Below are 18,070 nucleotides of genomic sequence, written 5' to 3' on the forward strand. Positions count from 1 at the left end.
TTTTTTTTTTTCTTTTTTTTTTTTTTTTTTAGTTTGAGGGGTTTTGTAATTAAATGTGTATTGTTCAGTACTGATGTTTAAAAAAAGAAGTTGCAACGTATAAATAGCCAAAAAACTGAACAATTAGCACAGGTAACTTTTGACAAGGAAATGTGAAACCCTTGATTAAGTACGCTCATTGTCGTGTTTTTGCTACCCAATTCAAAAGAGCTGTTCCTTCGAATAATAATCCGTGGCCCAGGCCAGCTCTTCTCTAGCAGTTTATTCTGTTTCAGCAATAACGAAGCCCAGCTGTCAGCACAAGGCACACGACTTCCCGGAGGAATGTCATCTTCTCCCGCAGTGTTGTAGCTGCCATTCCTCCCTGGAGGTGGTCTTACCTTTCATCCAACAGTCTCTGCACTCATCTATCGCTCTGGTGTGCCGCTGCTTCTCCCATTTGGGTAGGTCATGCTCTACTTCCTGATGCTCACGCCTCACAATCTTGACAGTGTCTCATTAGGATGTCTGTGTAATAGTCCTAACTCCTGAAGGAACAGGGGAGTGTGGGAGACTGAACGTAAGTGAAGGTAGGAATGAGATTTGCAAGCGTTTGTTTTCTTTCTGCTTTCCCCTTATTTCCTATTAAGCATTGCAGTTGTTCGTGCTGTTAGTTCAATGGTTCAGACTATAATGTTCCTCAAATTAGGAATGTCCAAAGGCTCAGTCTTATCAGGAGGTCATTTAATAAATAACGCCCCCCCCCCAAAAAACCTGGAAATAAGTTTCTAGACGGAGGCAATGAAATGTTTTGCAGCTGATTAAGAACTCCTGCTCCTCCTGCCTCTTCCAAGTGATATTTATGAGTGAAATTGCTTGAGGAAAGGGGGCCCGTGCGTCAGTGGAGCCCCAGGGATCCATTTTTGCAAGGTCCTGAACACCGTCAACGCCCACTGACTTTAATACAATTTCAGGGGACCTGGCAAAGGAGATTTAGTGGTGCAGTGGGACCCGGGCAGGACCTCCATCCATTGGTGACTTTCACTCTGACTGCAGACGCCGTCTCTCTTCCCCTCTCTTGGTTCTTAGTAACTGAAAAAGATCTCCCTTCATCAGTGTCCCTGTACTTTCCCTTTGCAAGAGCTTGGGAAATTCAGACGTATGTTAAATAGTGCAAAATCTTGACTCTGTATCTCTGCATGTTGTGCATTAGGTCTTTAATGTGCTATCTTTAAAAAAAAACTTAAAGGGTGATTATTCACTATGAAAAGTGGAAATTCGCATCCAGGACCATTGACTCTGCCTGCTTCATTATGTGATTTACTTGACATAAATAGCTGGCTTAAAAAAAGCCGTCCAGATTAAAGCCTCCGTCATCAATAGGTACATCCTTTATGTGGATGGTCGCTTGCCTACTGGTAACAGAAGCACACTGAATAAATATGTGAAATCTGGTCCCAGCTTGTTTGCCTAGGACTCAATCCATGCAGTCGCAGCAGCTGGGAGCAGGGAAAAAAAAATGAAACAATTTGCTTACTTCACTACTGTAGCAAATGACTGTGTTGACAAGGTCACCATCATCCATGCCACAGCCAACTTCTGCAAATCTCCTGGCATTTGCATGATGACGTCTGGAAAAACCTCATTAAGTATCAGGCTCATAATTTTATCTCCTGATCTGTTTAATAAGCAATTTATTTTTAAATTAAGAGTTCAGTATGTTTTCAATTTTATGCAGAAAAATGGTGTGCTTTTTTTTTGGTGAATGATAGGCATGGCTGTCCTTACAACAATTGTATGATGAAAAGTAACTCTTCAGTCAGGTACCAAACAATCAGAAGTTAGTTATCAGAAGCTAGTTATTCTATTGTTTACAATATAAGTGATCGACAACTTTTATTCTGGATCATACTGTCTCAGTAATAATCAGTATAATGGAGAGATAATTAGTGGTTATTATTTAATTTAAACAAATGTAGAAAAACTTTAAAAAGGTGTGCATTGAACTAGTAAGATTATTAAAATTCCAGATATTACTTGACATATTTAATGTGCTCAGTACAAATAATATTTTAGGGAAAACTTTGTTGATCAAAGATGGGTTTAATCATTTCAATGTTTATGGATTTGTTTCTAAAATATTTTTAATTGGGTATTGTCAGGCTTTCTAATTATAATTCTGTAGTCATTAGCATTTCAATACATCATATTTCCAAATCTTTTGGACATAAAAGTTATTATTTTTTTTTATCATGGATCTAGTAATCTTTTCTTGCTGCCACTATTTTTCAATAATTTGATTAGGTCTTACAAGAAAAGCAACAGCAACCACAAGGGAGTTTGCTAGTAATGATACACTGTGCATTTCTTCTCCAAAAGCAGCTCTGATGCCTTTGAAAGTAATTTGTAGTTTCTTATCTGTACAGAATTACGGAGTAATAGTGTCGAATTTGTTAAGTTTAGTGGAACGCAGTGTCGCAGAATTCATTTAGAGAATGCTTGGAGTCTTGTATTACAGGACCCCATTTTAGACTACAAAAGTGAATTTTTGAATTTCTTAGTTACTTTTGGCAATAATAACAATTCCCAAAGATGGATAGGTCAATAGTTTAATAATTTGCTAGTGAGATGTACATTTTGCACACTCCTAAGCATCGTTCTAGTTTATAATTCAGCAAGCTGCAGTTTATATTCCTATTGCAAACACTTATCTAGACATTTCAAACCAAGCCTGAGCACATTATGTATGTTTCAAGGCAAAGGCATAAATCCAATGTGATGATCTCTTTTCCTGGCAAAGTTCTCTCCTACTTTCAATACAACCAAAAACAGCTTACTGTTGATCATTTCAACATAACTCCTTGTAACAGTCACCATGCCATCACAGCTAGGTATAAAGACAGCCCTTGGGGAAAAATGCTGCCTATTTGATGACATTTGAAGCTTTAAAGAATCCCTTCCAGATATGGCAGACAATATTCATGATCACTCATAGGCTATTGGTGTTAATGATTGAAACCAGAGTGATTAAAACCCAGGCAATATTACCATTAAAACTAGTTGAACAATTTTATGGGCCCGATCTTGCAAATTGTTATTCGTGTCAGCAGTTCCATGAGCTGCAACAGAACTACGAGCGAGAGTAAAAGCTACTCTCACGGATGAGCTTTGGGTGATTCTGCCCTATAACTGGGGGAATGACCCTTTATGTTGACTTCAACAAGGTAAAAAATGAAAACCAATTTAAACTCTACGCCACTATTTTACTTCCTCTTTTCAGATTCTAACGTGTCATGAGAGAACGAAGGCATAAAGCTCCTTTGACTTTTAAAATGGATATTACTATGCAAATATAAGCAGATAATGCTGTTTTAGTAGAGGAAATAAATCATATGTCATTTATTAAACCAACAATAAGGTACCTGGACTATATTATTACAATAGAAGCGTAGGAGACCAACAGTTGTACAGTTGAAACCCTTTCGCAAAATGTCTATGTTCATCCGCAGATTTAAAGAAGTTTAGCGTTACGATGCGTTCACAATAGTTGCTTCTTGTTAATCTTCCCCCTTATTAAGGCTAAATGATTTCAATTAAAAGATAAAAGTACTGTTAGAAAGTTTTATACCACACTCTGTTTTATGAGATTTTAACTGAAAGACATACATTATACCTGTCTGCGACTCATAATGGCTTCTCAGCAGGGAATGCAGAACCACTTACAGTACATAAACATTTAAGAAGGAGAATGCTAATACACTGAAAGAGTTAAACATCGGTAGCAATCTATCGAAGGAAGAAGTGTCAGAAAGTCCACGCTCTGGGAGCACATTCACCATGTGAGAAAAGCCTGGCATCCTTGTTAGTCTGAAGTTCATTTCATTTGGAAACCAAAACCATTAAATGAGATAAATAGTATCTTAAGAAAACCGCCATCTTCCTTCGCAGGGAAAGGCCAGAATCAAAATAATAATAATACTTAAAAATAATCCAAACAGGTTGCTTTACAGGCAAATTTACATACCGTCTCTTTAAAACACCGCATGCCCAAAAGCCTTTTGGGTTTGGAATGTAGCACTGCCTCGCGTATTTCACCGAGCCTCTAAATCTCACCAGAAGCTTTTTGAAACAATTCCAGTTGAAGGAAACTGTTTGAGCAGAGTGCCTCAACTTAGCTCGTAGAACTGGAATTTCAGATAAACAACAGAGGACAGGGAACAGATTTTTTTTTTTTTAAACGTGTCCTTTAGTTACGCAGCTACAAGGTTTCTGATGAACTTAAGAACAAGCAGAGAGAGAGTGCGATTGCCATCAGAATAAGCAGTGTGCTTAGATTGAAGCTTCTAGGGAGGGCGAATGAATTCTCTGCAGATATGTGACTGGTGGAGACTCCTGCTGTGCTGTCTTTCCCAATAGCGTTCTGCAAAAGACAAGACACTTTCCTGGGTCACTGCTAAGCATTTTCATTATACTGTAAAATATTTAGACGGGCTTCATAACATTCAGCTTTTGTTTGTCAGCCCCTTGCCCTCTAGCGTCATGTATTTCCCCGTCCTCAATTTAAATATATGAGGGGCATAAAACAGAATATGAAAAAGACAGCACTATAAACATGGGCTCCAGTTGTAACACCCACGGCACTTTTAGGGGATGCCATCAGCATAGTTAGGCCAAAGAAATAAGAGTAAATAAAAAAAGATGACACACTGAGCGTGGGCCCATCTGGAAGGGCTACTCTTCTGAGAGAAAGCAGCATTTGAAAGAGATCTGTATTCAACGTGGAAATTCATTTCTACAGAGCAGATGCTACGCTTGTAATGGGGCCCATCTTCTGCAGTCAACAGAAAAGACTGATTAAAAACAAAGCACTGCTGGGATTGCAAGAGCCGGTGGGACCACCATCACAGTAGCTTTATGCTTGGGCCCATCAGCCCTGCCACCATCTATTTCCCTCCTTTTGTCATTTTTGCCCTAGTTATGCTTTTCCTCCTCCAGTGGTGCTGCAGTGACATACTATAGGCAGCCTTCATGTGCACCTCGAGAACAAAAGTGGACTTGACAGAGTATAGATCTGGCAAGGAATGGGTAGGCACAAGAAGGGGGGAGCATACGAGCAGTAGTACTCCTCTGCTTGACCCCAGTAAATGGCTAAGCAATACCATAGGTATTACTGTCAGTCAAACCAGTATGGGGGCAAGGGAGAGGGGAACTAGCCTTCTCAAAGCAGGAGGGACAGGGTGGGCCAAAAAGCCATCGTGGATGGATGTGGCAGGCATACCTCAGACATGATATCTGCTCAGAGGGGGGGGTCTCAGTTTGTACGGTACTGCATTCTCCCCACAGCCCCAGGAAGAACACTGGGGTAAGTCTCCACAGTTCTCCTTACTTGCAATCAGTCAGTTTATCGGTTCCTAACTAGCTAACTAAACTTAGACAGTCTTCCTTAATAACTGCGACATATTAAGAGGCAACATATACCTTTACAGCTATACAATTAAAAACAAATGCAGTGTATTTTAGGGCCTACTGAAGGAAAACAGGCCTCTCAGTCTTTACAGAAGTTCGTGTACCATGCTATTGGACTTTACTTATGTCCAGCAGAAAATTAAAAATTAAAGTGTGATCTAAAGAGCTGAGACTGCAACATGGAGCTCTCATCATCTGGACCAGACCAGTAGGGCCAAAAAGCTTTGACCGTCTGACATTTATTTAGTGGCTTTAACAGTGGAGTTGTTGTTTGGTCGTCCTCCAAATGACAGCCACCCTGCCATGCAACTGCCGTTTTTGGCACTTGTGCAGTTTGCAGTCTTATTCTGTGTTGAGTATGGACACACGTGTGCAACTACTGCACATGCTCAGCAGGCTGTGTGCTGCCTGGACAGGTACACGCATATTTGGGTGGACCTAAGTCACAAAACAGTGGCAGCAATAGGGCACTCTCATGTTTTAGTTCAGTAGCCTAGTCATTAGGGCACTTGCCCAGGAAACAAGAGACCATGTTCTAGACCTGCCTAAACTAGAAAGGGCTTAAACCTGGATCTCTCCAACATCATAGCATAGCACCCTACCCACCAGGCCAGAGGTTGTCTAGGCCCCTCTCCAGTCCTTCTTTTGAAGCTGCCCCCTAAAGCCAAGAGATGGTGCTTTGTGGGGCCAGGAGAAGGAGTATAAGCTAGAGGGTGATTGGCATAAAGAGATGGATACTGCTCTGGAAAGAAGATGGGCCTGGGTCTTTGTTCCCAGTAGAGCAGATGCTTCTCCACTTCTTTTAGCCAAAGACCAAGAGCTTGAGAAGGGTTTTCTTAATGACTACTCTGCGAGCTAGTGGCTGGAGCACTGTGCTAGCAAGTGGGAGAAATACTGGTTCAAACCTCCTCCCAGGGGCAAGGGGGCTTTGAATTTGGGTCTGTTGCTTCCTGGGGGAGTGCCCTAACCACTAGGCTACTGGACTACTACGTAGGAAAGGCACTTCTCCCTGGCTTTTGCTGGATTTAATTGCATGACTTACACTCAGGTATATATATGCGTGGAGCCACACACCTGCTTGGCCAGGGGGCAGTATCCACGTAGACACTTGTGCATCCACATTGTATGTGGAATAGGGTCACAAACACTGCATTAGTGCCAAGAATCATAGCTATGTAGTTTGGGTAACTGCCAAGTGAGCATGCCGAATGAAACAGGATTCTGCCCCAGCTTTCCACACAGTAAAAACACCATCACAGTTCCACTAATGGGACTGCCCAGAGTCTCAGTAGAAAGGCTGCAGCCTGATAGGCATGGAAACTGAACTAATCTCTCACCTCTGGGGGTGGTCCCCTACGGGTAAGAGTTCAGACTGCCTGGTGGAAAAGCATAGGGGAAGGCTTCTCGTCTCCAGGGGCTGTCAATCTGCCTCTGGATCTATTACGGGAGTGGTATTTCATTTACTCTAAATCAGTCTACTGTCAGCCATAAAATGAAGTCTACTGTATTTCTAGGTCTTGGTAAATGCCATATGATTACATGTTCCCGCATATTATTAACTAATTACACTTCCAAGATGCAGCAGTAATTACCATGTAACCTGCAAAATCATGTACTACATGGTAATTAAAATGTTGTTACATCACCACTGTATGGTACAAAGGTAATGGCTACCTTGGGCCCAATTCTGAGCTCCTGATTCAGGCAAAGCTCCTTTTATTTTGAGAACCTGGTGCAGTCGTGATCAGATCGATGGTAGTTTTGTCTAAATAAATACTTCAGGAGTTAGTCGGGGGCTGCTATATTAGAGTGATATTTCTGCTCCGAACTATAAAGTACTATTTTAATATGTCTCACATTCTTACCTCGTAACAGAGGTCAGTGTCGACAGATGCATTGGATTTTTGCTTCTGTACCTATAGACAAATGCAAAAATTATTCAGTGCATGTTCTTATACACATAATACAACAGACAGTTCTGTTTGACTAAATTCTGCCTGATTGGTTGGCTTCGTAGTTCTATGACACTATGATAAATGATTATGAATCAAAAGCAAATAACAAAACTGCCTTCTTGATGTAACAGCACCATTTCAAACAATTTGCAGTTCTAATCCATGCTTAGAATTTGCAATAAAACTTTGAAGCAGTCTATAAGACTAAGAGTTTTGAGGCACAGCCTTTACAGTGAGCAGTGTCATATAAATGCCTATGTATGCTCTCTCGCTCTGTTATATATATTAAACAAAACACAGTTCTGTAGAGTATACATAAAAAAGTCATGTTTGGTCCTCATGGGGAGGTACAGAATTGTGCTCTTCAAGAAATATTAACTAGGACGTGTGCACTTTTGCTAGGAAATCTCGAGTTTTGACTACGGCACTTTTAATACTTATGTAAAAACACATCTTTTAAAATGTTTTATTTCTACTAATATTTCGAATTTCCTTTCAGATGTTCAAGTGACTGGTAAAAGCATACACTGGGTTTTCACTGCATTGCAGTCACAGGATCTGTTCCAGATGCCTATAAGACTTTGCAACAAGAATTTCCCTCAACCTATGTAACTATAAATCAAACTGCATAGTACAGTTACATTAGGTTTACTGATTTTTAAACAAGGGAACATTTTAGGTGATTTTTAGGTCTCCAAAAAAAAAGGAGCCTACAAAATAAAAAGAATCGAGGATCCCTAAGGCATTTCTTGTCGTGGTAAACATCTTCTATCTGTTACTGACTATTGGCCCTGTCCCTGCCCCATTACCCAAGTAAGCCATGCTTGTGATGGCAGCATCACAGAAAGACCTACAAAGCAGCAGCACACTACCTAGCATCAGAAGGTGATTAATGTTTCTGTTGCTGATGGGATGAACTGGCTCAGCTGAGAGTTCTTCTGCTCTCCTCTAATAGCAATAGTAATATCCATGGTGCTGAAAACATTTCCAATACACAGTGTTTGTGGCCGATTTAAGTGCTCTAGTGAGCAACATGCACTGTTTTTTTCTTTGCATATTTCAGAAACATAAACACGACTCAATAAACCACTTGTTTAGATATATATTTAAGTCATCTTCTAATGGAAAAATCTCTGAAATCTGGGGTTTTCAAACCTAAATGAGTCACTGGCCAGAGCCCATCCTGTAACAGCTTCTTCTCCCTTTGGAAGTTCCATCAAAATAGTAATTTGGTTTTTGCAGAACAACACAGATCCAATCTTCCACTGGGTTGTATCCGCTTTTTTGCTCCTGGAGCTCAGATTTCAGTGGAGCTAGCTCAGTCTAAACCTGAAGAAATGTCACGCTGAATAAGGCCACCAATAAATACGTAGCATTTTTTTAACCACACCGTATATACTTTTATACACACTTTAAAAACAGACTGAGTTTCCAGGGCAGCTGCCTTATTAAGATATCCAAATCCTTCACCTGTAGTTTCCATTAGAAAATTTGACATTTATTATTTGAAAATGGCATTTGAGCCTAAATATTGATCTGGGAATCCAAAATGCAAGATCTGAACCTCTAATTAAGAACCAAGCTTGTTGCTCTCTTGTGTATTGGTGAATATCCATGTTAAGATATAAAATTAACTCCTTTCATCTTGTGGACAATACAAGATTAAAAACAGTGAAAAACTAAGGGCAAAGGCGCATCTTGTAAAAATACACAGAGTGTACATATATACACACATACATACATACATATATATATATATATACACACATATATATATACAGACACACACACATACATATATATATACAGACACACACATACACATACATATATATATATAGTGTCAGCTTTAGAGGTGTGTGATCAAACAGTAGCACAGTTCATTAATAAATACCTCTCTACAAACTGTCTCCTATATACCCTTCCAGTCTACCACACAAATTATTTTAATACTAACAAGCAAACTAGAATATTAAGGCTAAGTATAACCTTAGGTGCCTAGATGGAAAAAAAGGAATCTGGACAAGGGAATTTGCTCTAACAAGCACCTTTCCTTTTGGGTGCTATTTACTCAGATTAAAAGTGACTCTTCTTTTGGTGACAGCCGTACTGATTTCACTTCTCACTGGCTTGCTACAAGGGAAAACCAGACAGGCAAAAAGAACCCAAATTGAATCTTAATTCTCTTTCTTTTTCATTACCCACTCCCACTGCATCCAATGGCAAAGAGAGCTTGTGAAGAAGGCCTGGAACTGTGGTTCTTGTAGTACACACCGCAAAAAGTTTTCTTTGGTCGCTCCTGGCTATATGTTGCATTTTGAAGCCCACACAAGTTTCTGCCTATTGTTTGCAATGTACTTCTTAACAGGATGCTCCAGGTTTGGGTTATAGACGTCTACACAACCTACAATACTACTATTTCCAATTAGGTTCTGCTTCATGCCAAGAACTAAATTGTTGTTCAACTTAGGACTAAATGTATCCATCCAAATGAGGAAGAGAGAACAATGCTATCAGTTTTTGTTGTAGACTCAGTCCCTTCTTCACTCTGTTTAACTTGAAAAATAACACAAGTGAAGCAGATAGCTGTGACTAAAACACAGCAAATATATCTGCATTTCAGACAACTGTTTTTTAAGTAAATTCGACAGCAAGGTGTACGAAATGGAAACCTACATAAACAACAAAAGGTTTCAGTACTTCTGATTAGCGTTCCCTTGTTTTAAGTTGACAAGAGATATTTATCTATGTCTGTTTGTTTAATGGGAACCATTTTATCATCAGCAACATTTATTTACAGTCTGTTGGAGAAATTCCTTCTCCCTCCCAATTTTCAAGTCATTTTAACAATCAAGTGTTTTTTTTCTGCCATCAAGACATAAGGGTTAATTTCCGTCATTTCAAAATAAAACAATGCACCTTCCTTATGTTGAAGGGGGAGAATTGCTGGAAAAAAAAGATTAGTTTCCAGGATGAGACATTATATGCCAAGTTTCAAATTGAAAGAGTACATTTTTACTGCTGAGTTATAAACCTGTAAAAAGGGGTTATAATGGAAATGCTGGCATAGGCTGCACTACTATAATATAACAGTGCATCATTAAATCACAAGTAATGGTGGGGTTGGGGGAGGGTGGGTGGAAACTGTGCAGAAGAAAGCTTATGTCCAGTAATGACAACTTAAGGGGAAAATCCTTCCGGTCCCATTCCCAGGCCAAAGGGACCTAAAACTGCTGTAGTTGTGGCTCATGGGAAGAGAACGCTTTTTGGGGAGACAGCTCAGGGCTTAGATGCCTGACCGCCTTAGTGGATACACATCCCTATGGGTATGTACGATTCAGAAACGAGGGACCAGGGGATTTCTTGTGTATCTTATAAAGTTATCCAATACTTTACAGTTTTATAGATAAAGGATTAGAAGACTGGGGAGAGGGGAGGGCTCAAGCTTCTGAACGAGGGAATCTCTGCATCCCGACATGAGCATCTGCAGGAAGAGAGATGTATATCTGTATACCATGCAGGCTACTACAGATCCCATCTACTGTAAGCCCCAGCTTCTTCAGGTCAGTGTAATTTCGTACCTGATATACAAGCCACAAGAGTTGTCCTTACGGCATTAAAAGAAACCTTTTCTGATGACAGCAAAACCGAAGCAGTACACAGCACACACAATGTATTTCAATCCTGCCACACGGAAGTGTGTGAGTTTTCTCTCTGGCCACAATGAGAAAGAGCTGGACTCATTAAAAAAAAATCGGTGTAAAAGAAAGGTTAAAATAGCTAGTTAAAAAATAGTACTTCTCAGGCTCGAGAACTTTGTTACTGGGTAAAAAAAACCATGGGCTAATGCTTTACTTAGCTGAGACATGCTGCTGAAAGTAAAATTAAGACTTAGAGGTAATACAGCAACTGAGCTTGGAAAGCCAAATTACTGTCCTCCTTTTCTTACTGCAAAAACAAGCAGTAACTTCGTTTAAATGGAATTTCTAAACCCACCAATCCAGCAGTAAGAGATGGGTTGAATGATAAGTGGCTTTGCAGGGAATGCTTAGCCTACTTGACTGTACTCTGAACCGAGAGGTCCTCCAAAGAAGCTGACTCTGCTATTTCTGCATCAGTCCTGCACTAATTTACCCTCTTATGCTTTGTAAAAATGTGTCTCTTGCATTTAGAGAGCCAAGTTACTGTGGTAAAAAGCAGTGGCTAATCCTTAAGAACAAGGACACGCTCAAACTCTGTGCAATGAGTTTTTCAATACGTTGCACATCTCATAAGCCCTGTTTTGACTTAGGAGCTGGCAAGCTTTAAGCATCTCCCATAAGGAGCTGTTTGCAAACCAGTGTCTGGGGATTTGGGGCTGGTTTAGAAACCCTTCCCTCTGAAAACAAGCAGCAATGGCTTAATCCCAGCTGTTCTTTCTGGAGAGGAAAGAGAACCAGACATGCTTTCACAGATCAGTCTAGGTACGGCTAAACAGGCTTCTCTTTTAGCTTGTCTCAAGCCCCTGTCTCAGGGTGGGACTACTGAATCGCTCCGTTTTCCCCCCAGACCAGTGTCTTTTCCAAATGGGCTGTTCCCGATGTATCAATCAATCAAACACCCTCTTACCCTCTCATCTAAAGCCTGCTCCAGCCTCCCACTCAGTGACCTATATAAAATCTTCCAGACCAGATAAAAGCCTTCTGCTACTGCCCCAAACCCACACAACCCACCAAAGCCACACTTCCCCATCTCTTGCAGTCCATGGAACCATGGCTCGTTTCCCAGGAAAATTCAGTAACATGTTGGCAACTACATACCTTGCAATTAAAAAGTCAGACTTCCCCCAAATCACAGCACCACAGGTTTAATAAATGCATTAAGCGTGGTTAATAGAATGTTACCAGGAGCCACGATGGGATGTACATTATTTATGGCTTGCAGCCCAGCAAATAATTCATACCGAATATAGCAAGCATACATTATTCGCAGTGGGTGAGCTGTCAATTCCAAAGTGAAGTGAGCTTTCATTTGGGAAGGAATTAGACCTGAATGCTAAGAAGCAAAGAATGAGCATCTGATCCTCCAGACCAGTGCCTCCTTGATAGCTGTACTCTTGAGGTTTCATGAGACATATGTATTTAAGGAATCTCATTGGTTCAGCCACTAGAAATACCACTATGACAGATACTTATTACATGCTTTTTTCTCCCCCTCTTTTTTAAAAGCCTTGTTTAATACTGTTAATAGCCAAGAACGCGAAGGGAGGACAGGGTCATCCCATTAAAATGACCAGAAAAAAGGCAGAAATTCTTTGCCTCCTCCCAACTCCTTTGGGTCGGCCACACTCCCAAAACATGCATAACAAATTATGTTACATGGGGGGGGGGTTGTTGTTTTTTTCCTTGTGTTGATTACAAGGATTTACTATGCAACCAGCCTGTTTTCTTAACAGCAGGGCACAAACAATAAGCAGAGAAATACACAGACTGTAAAAATGCAATCAGTTTAACTCTTCTGCACTCACTAAGTGCTGGCTGCATCTATCACAATTGTCAATAGTATTTTCTTATTAGCACAGCAGTACAATACCTCGCTGCAATATAAATTACTTTCAACAGGGAAAACAAGCAAAGTGCATGTCAGAGACACAGCCTATTAAAATAAAGGATCCAATTCAGCATAAAATAATTCTGAATTCTGCTCCACACGGTAAGGGTGCAATGCTATTTAAACAGTAAAAACAATAAGCTCTGCAGCTTCTCACCATGACAAAGCCAGATCATCTTTTGCTGATTCAGCCCTAGAGCTGCAAGCTTGGAGCATGGAATTATCTGCGGTCCTTTTGCCTAAAACTCTATATTTCTATCATCCCAGTTTGTGCAGCAATACATTTCAATGGCCAGTATTACCAAAACACTTCTGGTGTCAGCTGCTAGAACTTAGAACTAAATATGCCACATAGTAAAAAGATCTAATTACACATTTCGGCTGGCAGATACAAAACAAACCCCAACTTTCACCTTGTACTCCAACAAGTAACGTGGAAATACACATACACAGGAGTAGTTAGGTCTCTGGGCTGTCACTTATTAAAGCGAACAGTTTCTTAAACCAGCATAAGCTAGTCAACTAAGTTCCTTTCAAGCAGACCTTACGATGAGAGGCTGAGCACCATGGGGCTCTTCAGCCTGGAAAAGCGCAGGCTCAGGGGTGATCTGGTGGCCACCTACAAGTTTATCAGGGGTGCTCACCAGGATCTGGGGGAACGTCTGTTCACCAGAGCACCCCAAGTGATGACAAGATCGAATGGTCACAAGCTCCTCGATGACCATTTCAGGCTGGACATAAGGAAGACCTTTACTGTCCGAGCCCCCAAGGTTTGGAATAGCCTGCCGCCGGAGGTAGTTCAACCACCTACTTTGAACGCCTTCAAGACACATTTGGATGTCTATCTTGCTGGGATCCTATGACCCCTGCTGACTTCCTGCCCTTTGGGTTTGGGGGCTGGACTCGATCTTCTGAGGTCCCTTCCAGCCCTAATGTCTATGACATCTATGAAATCTAAGAAATTTCCTAATTTAGAGTCCCTGTCACTTGTAATTCCTGGCCACTTAAAAGCTCCTCTCTAAAGGTTTGCTTGCATTCTTCCCCATTGCACTCCTACCACAGCTGGGGGCTTGAGCACTCCTGAAAGGGCTGACTGGTTTCCAACTTCTCAAGCACAGTTTGGACAACTCCGAATGTGCTAGCTTCACAGGCCATGCAGATTACCTGCAAATTCTTCTTTCTCCTCTGTAAAGGAGAACCACGCTTTTTCTTTTCAATAAGAAATGATATTTGTCTAGGCTAGTGTCAGAAGGAAAGCAACTCCCACAACCACAAAGGAAAGAGGTCTTGGTTAAAAGGGGATAAAAGATCTGTTAAGGGACCCCTTCTTTCTTCAGGTTGGGAGATGGGCAGGAAGGAGAGCTGGTTGGAAGAGCTCAATAAGCAGTCTGTCCTCATGGGACAAGGAAAAGGGGTATATTTTTGCCCCACCCTTCCCAACTGCTTCCGCCACCTCACTCATGAGACCAGAGTAGTTCTGAGTTTTTGTGCCCTACTATGGACATGACACTTGTCAACCCATTTTTGGGACTGGGGAGGAATATTCCCTTGGCAACAGACTGGCAAGGGTTGGACTTTTTTTTTTAATCCATTTTCCCCCCTCCAGTTCTAAAAGCCAATCAGTAGTTCAAGAGGTATGGCTTAAGCTATTACAGCACAACAGATGACAGATATCCAGTATAGGTACTTACTCCAAACAGGATCGTGAAATTATTGCTTCTCAACTCTTTGGGTTGCGACCCAAAAGTGGGTCACGAGAATATTTCGAAGGGTTGCAAGCAATCAGAAAAACACAGGAAAGCATGGGTTTCTCCTTGCAGGCTAGCAGCGTTCCAGCCTGCAAGGGGCTGCTTGGGGCTAGGGGGGTGCGGACACAGGGGGCACCATGTCTATGTGCTCTTGCACACGTGTGTGGCAGCCAGGTAGGGTAGAGAGCAGCTTCCACAGCTCTCCACAGGTAAGTCTATGGGGGGGCAGAGACGATGTGTTGGGAGGGCAGGGGGGGACATAGAAGACATGTCAGGGGCCATGTCCCCGCCCCCCCGAATTATGCAGGCAGGTAAGTCTCTGGGGCTGGGGAGGTGGGTGTGTGGGGTGGGGGATTATGGGGCATGTGCCCCCCAGATTTGTGTGGGCACAGGGCTGCAGCCCGGCCAGACAAGCACAGGCAGGAGCTGCTTCTGCGGCCCAGCTGATGGGTCCCAGCACGGGAGGGTTGAGTGGGTCAGCGAGACTAGTTGCTGGCAGCTGGGCCATGGAGGTGGGGTAGAGCTGTCACCCAGTATGCAAGCAGCTGGCAGTGGGAGAAGTTGGGGGCAGTGTGAATTTCCACCCCTCCCCGTTACTCCTCATGCTGCTAGCAGCAGCTGGTGAGGGGATCACAGCAGCAGCAGCAACTAGTCTCACTGTCCCGCTCCACCATCTCATGCTGGGACCCACCCACTGGGCCACAGAGGCGGCAGCTCCTGCCCATGCTGGTTCAGCCAGGCTGCAGCCCCATGCTCACACAAATCTGGGGAGGCACATCCCCTCCATGCCCCACATACCCAACCCGAGCCCCACACATTGCCAGGTTGGGGCCTGGGGGCATGGGGCAGCTGGTTGGGAGTGAAGGGCACTGGCAGGGCCAGGGGGCTGTAAGTCAGGAATGGCCACTGATGTTTATAAATGGGTCCTGGTACAAAAAAGGTTGAGAAACACTGCTCTAAATAACCCAATGATGAAAATGGATGCAAGGAAAGGCATACCCTAAAAAAGCTAGGGAAAGAAACAAGGGCACCTAACATCTTGTACACTAAGGCAACAACCCTGTTTCCCCACAATTAGGCGATGTGTGGAGAGGACCGGGGGAAGAGAACACATACCCCCCAGATTTTTGCACTGACAGCAGGGCATGGGACTGAGCTGGCCAGAGCCAGGCCTTGGCAGCAGCATGAAGTTGTACCCACCCCCACTATCAACACTTGTGCACCATCTAGGCCCATAATGAATACATACGATTAGAGGGCTGACAGCAGGCAGTGAAAATGCATCTGGAAAGATGATGACTGCACTACAGGATTATTGCTGGATAACTCCCAGGTGAGTTAAGTTAATAAAGCAGGAGCCTAATTAAACAATAACCCTCCTTTTTGGTCATTCTTCTGGCATGTCTTGGACAATACTTGTCCAAACTGCTCAACTCTTACCTGAAATTCAAGATTTCATTGGGTGGGAAGGAAGAAAGTCACCTTTCAGAAATACCAGACTGGTAACTCATCTCTGTTCAACCAGATACAAAAGTCTTCAAACATTTTTCAAATAATTAGATTTTCAGTGAGTCCAGAAGGGAATCCAATACATGAGCCAAAATGGCTGACGTACCTAGTGTTTTCTAAATATCTAACCTTTTATGGTGCTACAGTAACTGGTTACAGTTTTGATTCCTTTTTCAGTCCTCATTTATTTGAGTCAAATGAATTCATATAATACTTGATTCCTGCTTCCTATTTTTAGGGGATATTACACAATGTTCCTAATATGGTCTTTTTATGGATTTGCCTCAAGCAAATATTTTTGCATTAAGCAGGGCAGCGAAGAAAATAGAATACTAAAAAGCACAGAGAGAATAACTTTTGCTGGTTCAAGATCTCTCTGGCTAAGGCTATTTGAGGCTTTTTTAAAAAAAAAAAACTGAACATCCAGGTAATTCAAAAATCCAGATGTCTGGAATTGTATTATTAAAACCCATTATCCTAGTGATTCATTATCAACATCAAGGCAGTGACATACAGGCATACCTCGTTTTATTGCACTTCGCAGATATTGCGTTTTTTACAAATTGAGGCAAGACCCTCCACCAGCAAAAAGATTACGACTCGCTGAAGGCTCAGATGATGGTTAGCATTTTTTAGCAATAAAGTATTCTTTTAATTAAGGTATGTACATTGTTTTTTTAGACATAATGCTATTGCACACTTAATAGACTACAGTATAGTGTAAACATAACTTTTATATGCACTGGGAAACCAAAAAATTCGTGTGACTCACTTTATTGCGATATTTGCTTTATTGCGGTGGTCTGGAACCGAACCCGCAATATCTCCGAGGTATGCCTGTATATGCTAGTTATATCAGGGGTGGGCAAAATACGACCCATAGGCCAGATCCAGCTCACCAGGTCATTTTATCTAGACCACAGGGCTCCTAAAAATTTTAGAAAATTAATATTTATCTGCCCCTGGCTGCCTGTCAAAGATGACACGAGCCAGGGGCAGCAGGGCCCAGGGAAAGCCGGCAGCAGGACCAAGCAATCCAGCAGTGAGGCCCACTCGGACTTGCCCCACCCCCAGGCACTCCCACCCTCACTCCCAGCCAGAAGCATGTGCTTCGCCAAGGCTTCTGGCCTGGGACCATGGGGCTGTTCCTGCCTCCCTTCACCAGACAGGGAAATTCAGATAAGAAGGAGGTGGGGGGAGACAGGGGAAGATCATGGGCCATTGCCCCAGTCCTCAGGGCTGGGCTGGCCCAGCTCCTGCTGAGTTCTGCAGTCACGGCCATGCAGCTGGGAACCACATGCTGCTAAAGCGCAGCAGTAGTGGGCAGGAAAGCAGTAAAAGTGCCGGCAGATGGTGGGGGGAAGCGCACGGGAGTGCAGCAACAGCCAGGTGGGAGGGTGGGGCCCATGCTGGTCCACTGGGGCCAGCACTGGTGGGTGGGTGGCAGGAATGCGGGGCCCACGTCAGTACCCCAGGGTCAGGAGCAGGAGGGAGTTGTGTGTGTGTGTGAAGAAGGGGCAGAGTGAGTGTGTGTGCGTGTGTGCAGTGAGGGAGGGAGGGAGGGAGGGAGGGAGGGAGTATGTATGCTCGTAGGGAGAGTCCCACACACACACCCCACCATACACATGTACCCACACCTCCCTCACGCTGCCATACACACAGACCCCCACATCCATACTCCCTCACACACCCCAGCCACCCTCCCCTGCACACACAACCCCCCAAGCCTCCTACCCACACCCCACATCCACACACACACCCACATGCTCCCTTACCCCACCCCACTGCAGCCCCCAACAAATCTATATCCGCCCCCCACTTCTA

General features: G+C 42.8%; 1 protein-coding gene and 1 long non-coding RNA gene across 2 annotated transcripts in view; one reads left to right on the forward strand and one right to left on the reverse strand.

Moving 5' to 3' along the window:
* LOC109287647 overlaps window positions 1–11,068 on the forward strand; it is a 20,084-nt gene extending 9,016 nt beyond the window's left edge. Inside the window, exons 2-3 of the long non-coding RNA XR_002094926.1 lie at window positions 11,001–11,004; window positions 11,057–11,068. This is a non-coding gene — a long non-coding RNA (uncharacterized LOC109287647). The remainder of the gene's footprint in view (window positions 1–11,000; window positions 11,005–11,056) is intronic.
* GFRA1 (GDNF family receptor alpha 1) overlaps window positions 21–18,070 on the reverse strand; it is a 269,099-nt gene continuing 251,049 nt past the window's right edge. Inside the window, exons 8-9 of the mRNA XM_019502888.1 lie at window positions 7,311–7,361; window positions 21–4,399 (exon numbers count right to left, since the gene is read on the reverse strand). Coding sequence (XP_019358433.1) covers window positions 4,238–4,399; window positions 7,311–7,361 — 213 coding nt within the window. The 3' untranslated portion in view covers window positions 21–4,237. The remainder of the gene's footprint in view (window positions 4,400–7,310; window positions 7,362–18,070) is intronic.

The sequence above is a fragment of the Gavialis gangeticus genome, unplaced genomic scaffold (assembly GCF_001723915.1).
Source record: "Gavialis gangeticus isolate Ggan-Ray unplaced genomic scaffold, GavGan_comp1, whole genome shotgun sequence".
In the NCBI taxonomy this organism is placed as follows: domain Eukaryota; kingdom Metazoa; phylum Chordata; order Crocodylia; family Gavialidae; genus Gavialis; species Gavialis gangeticus.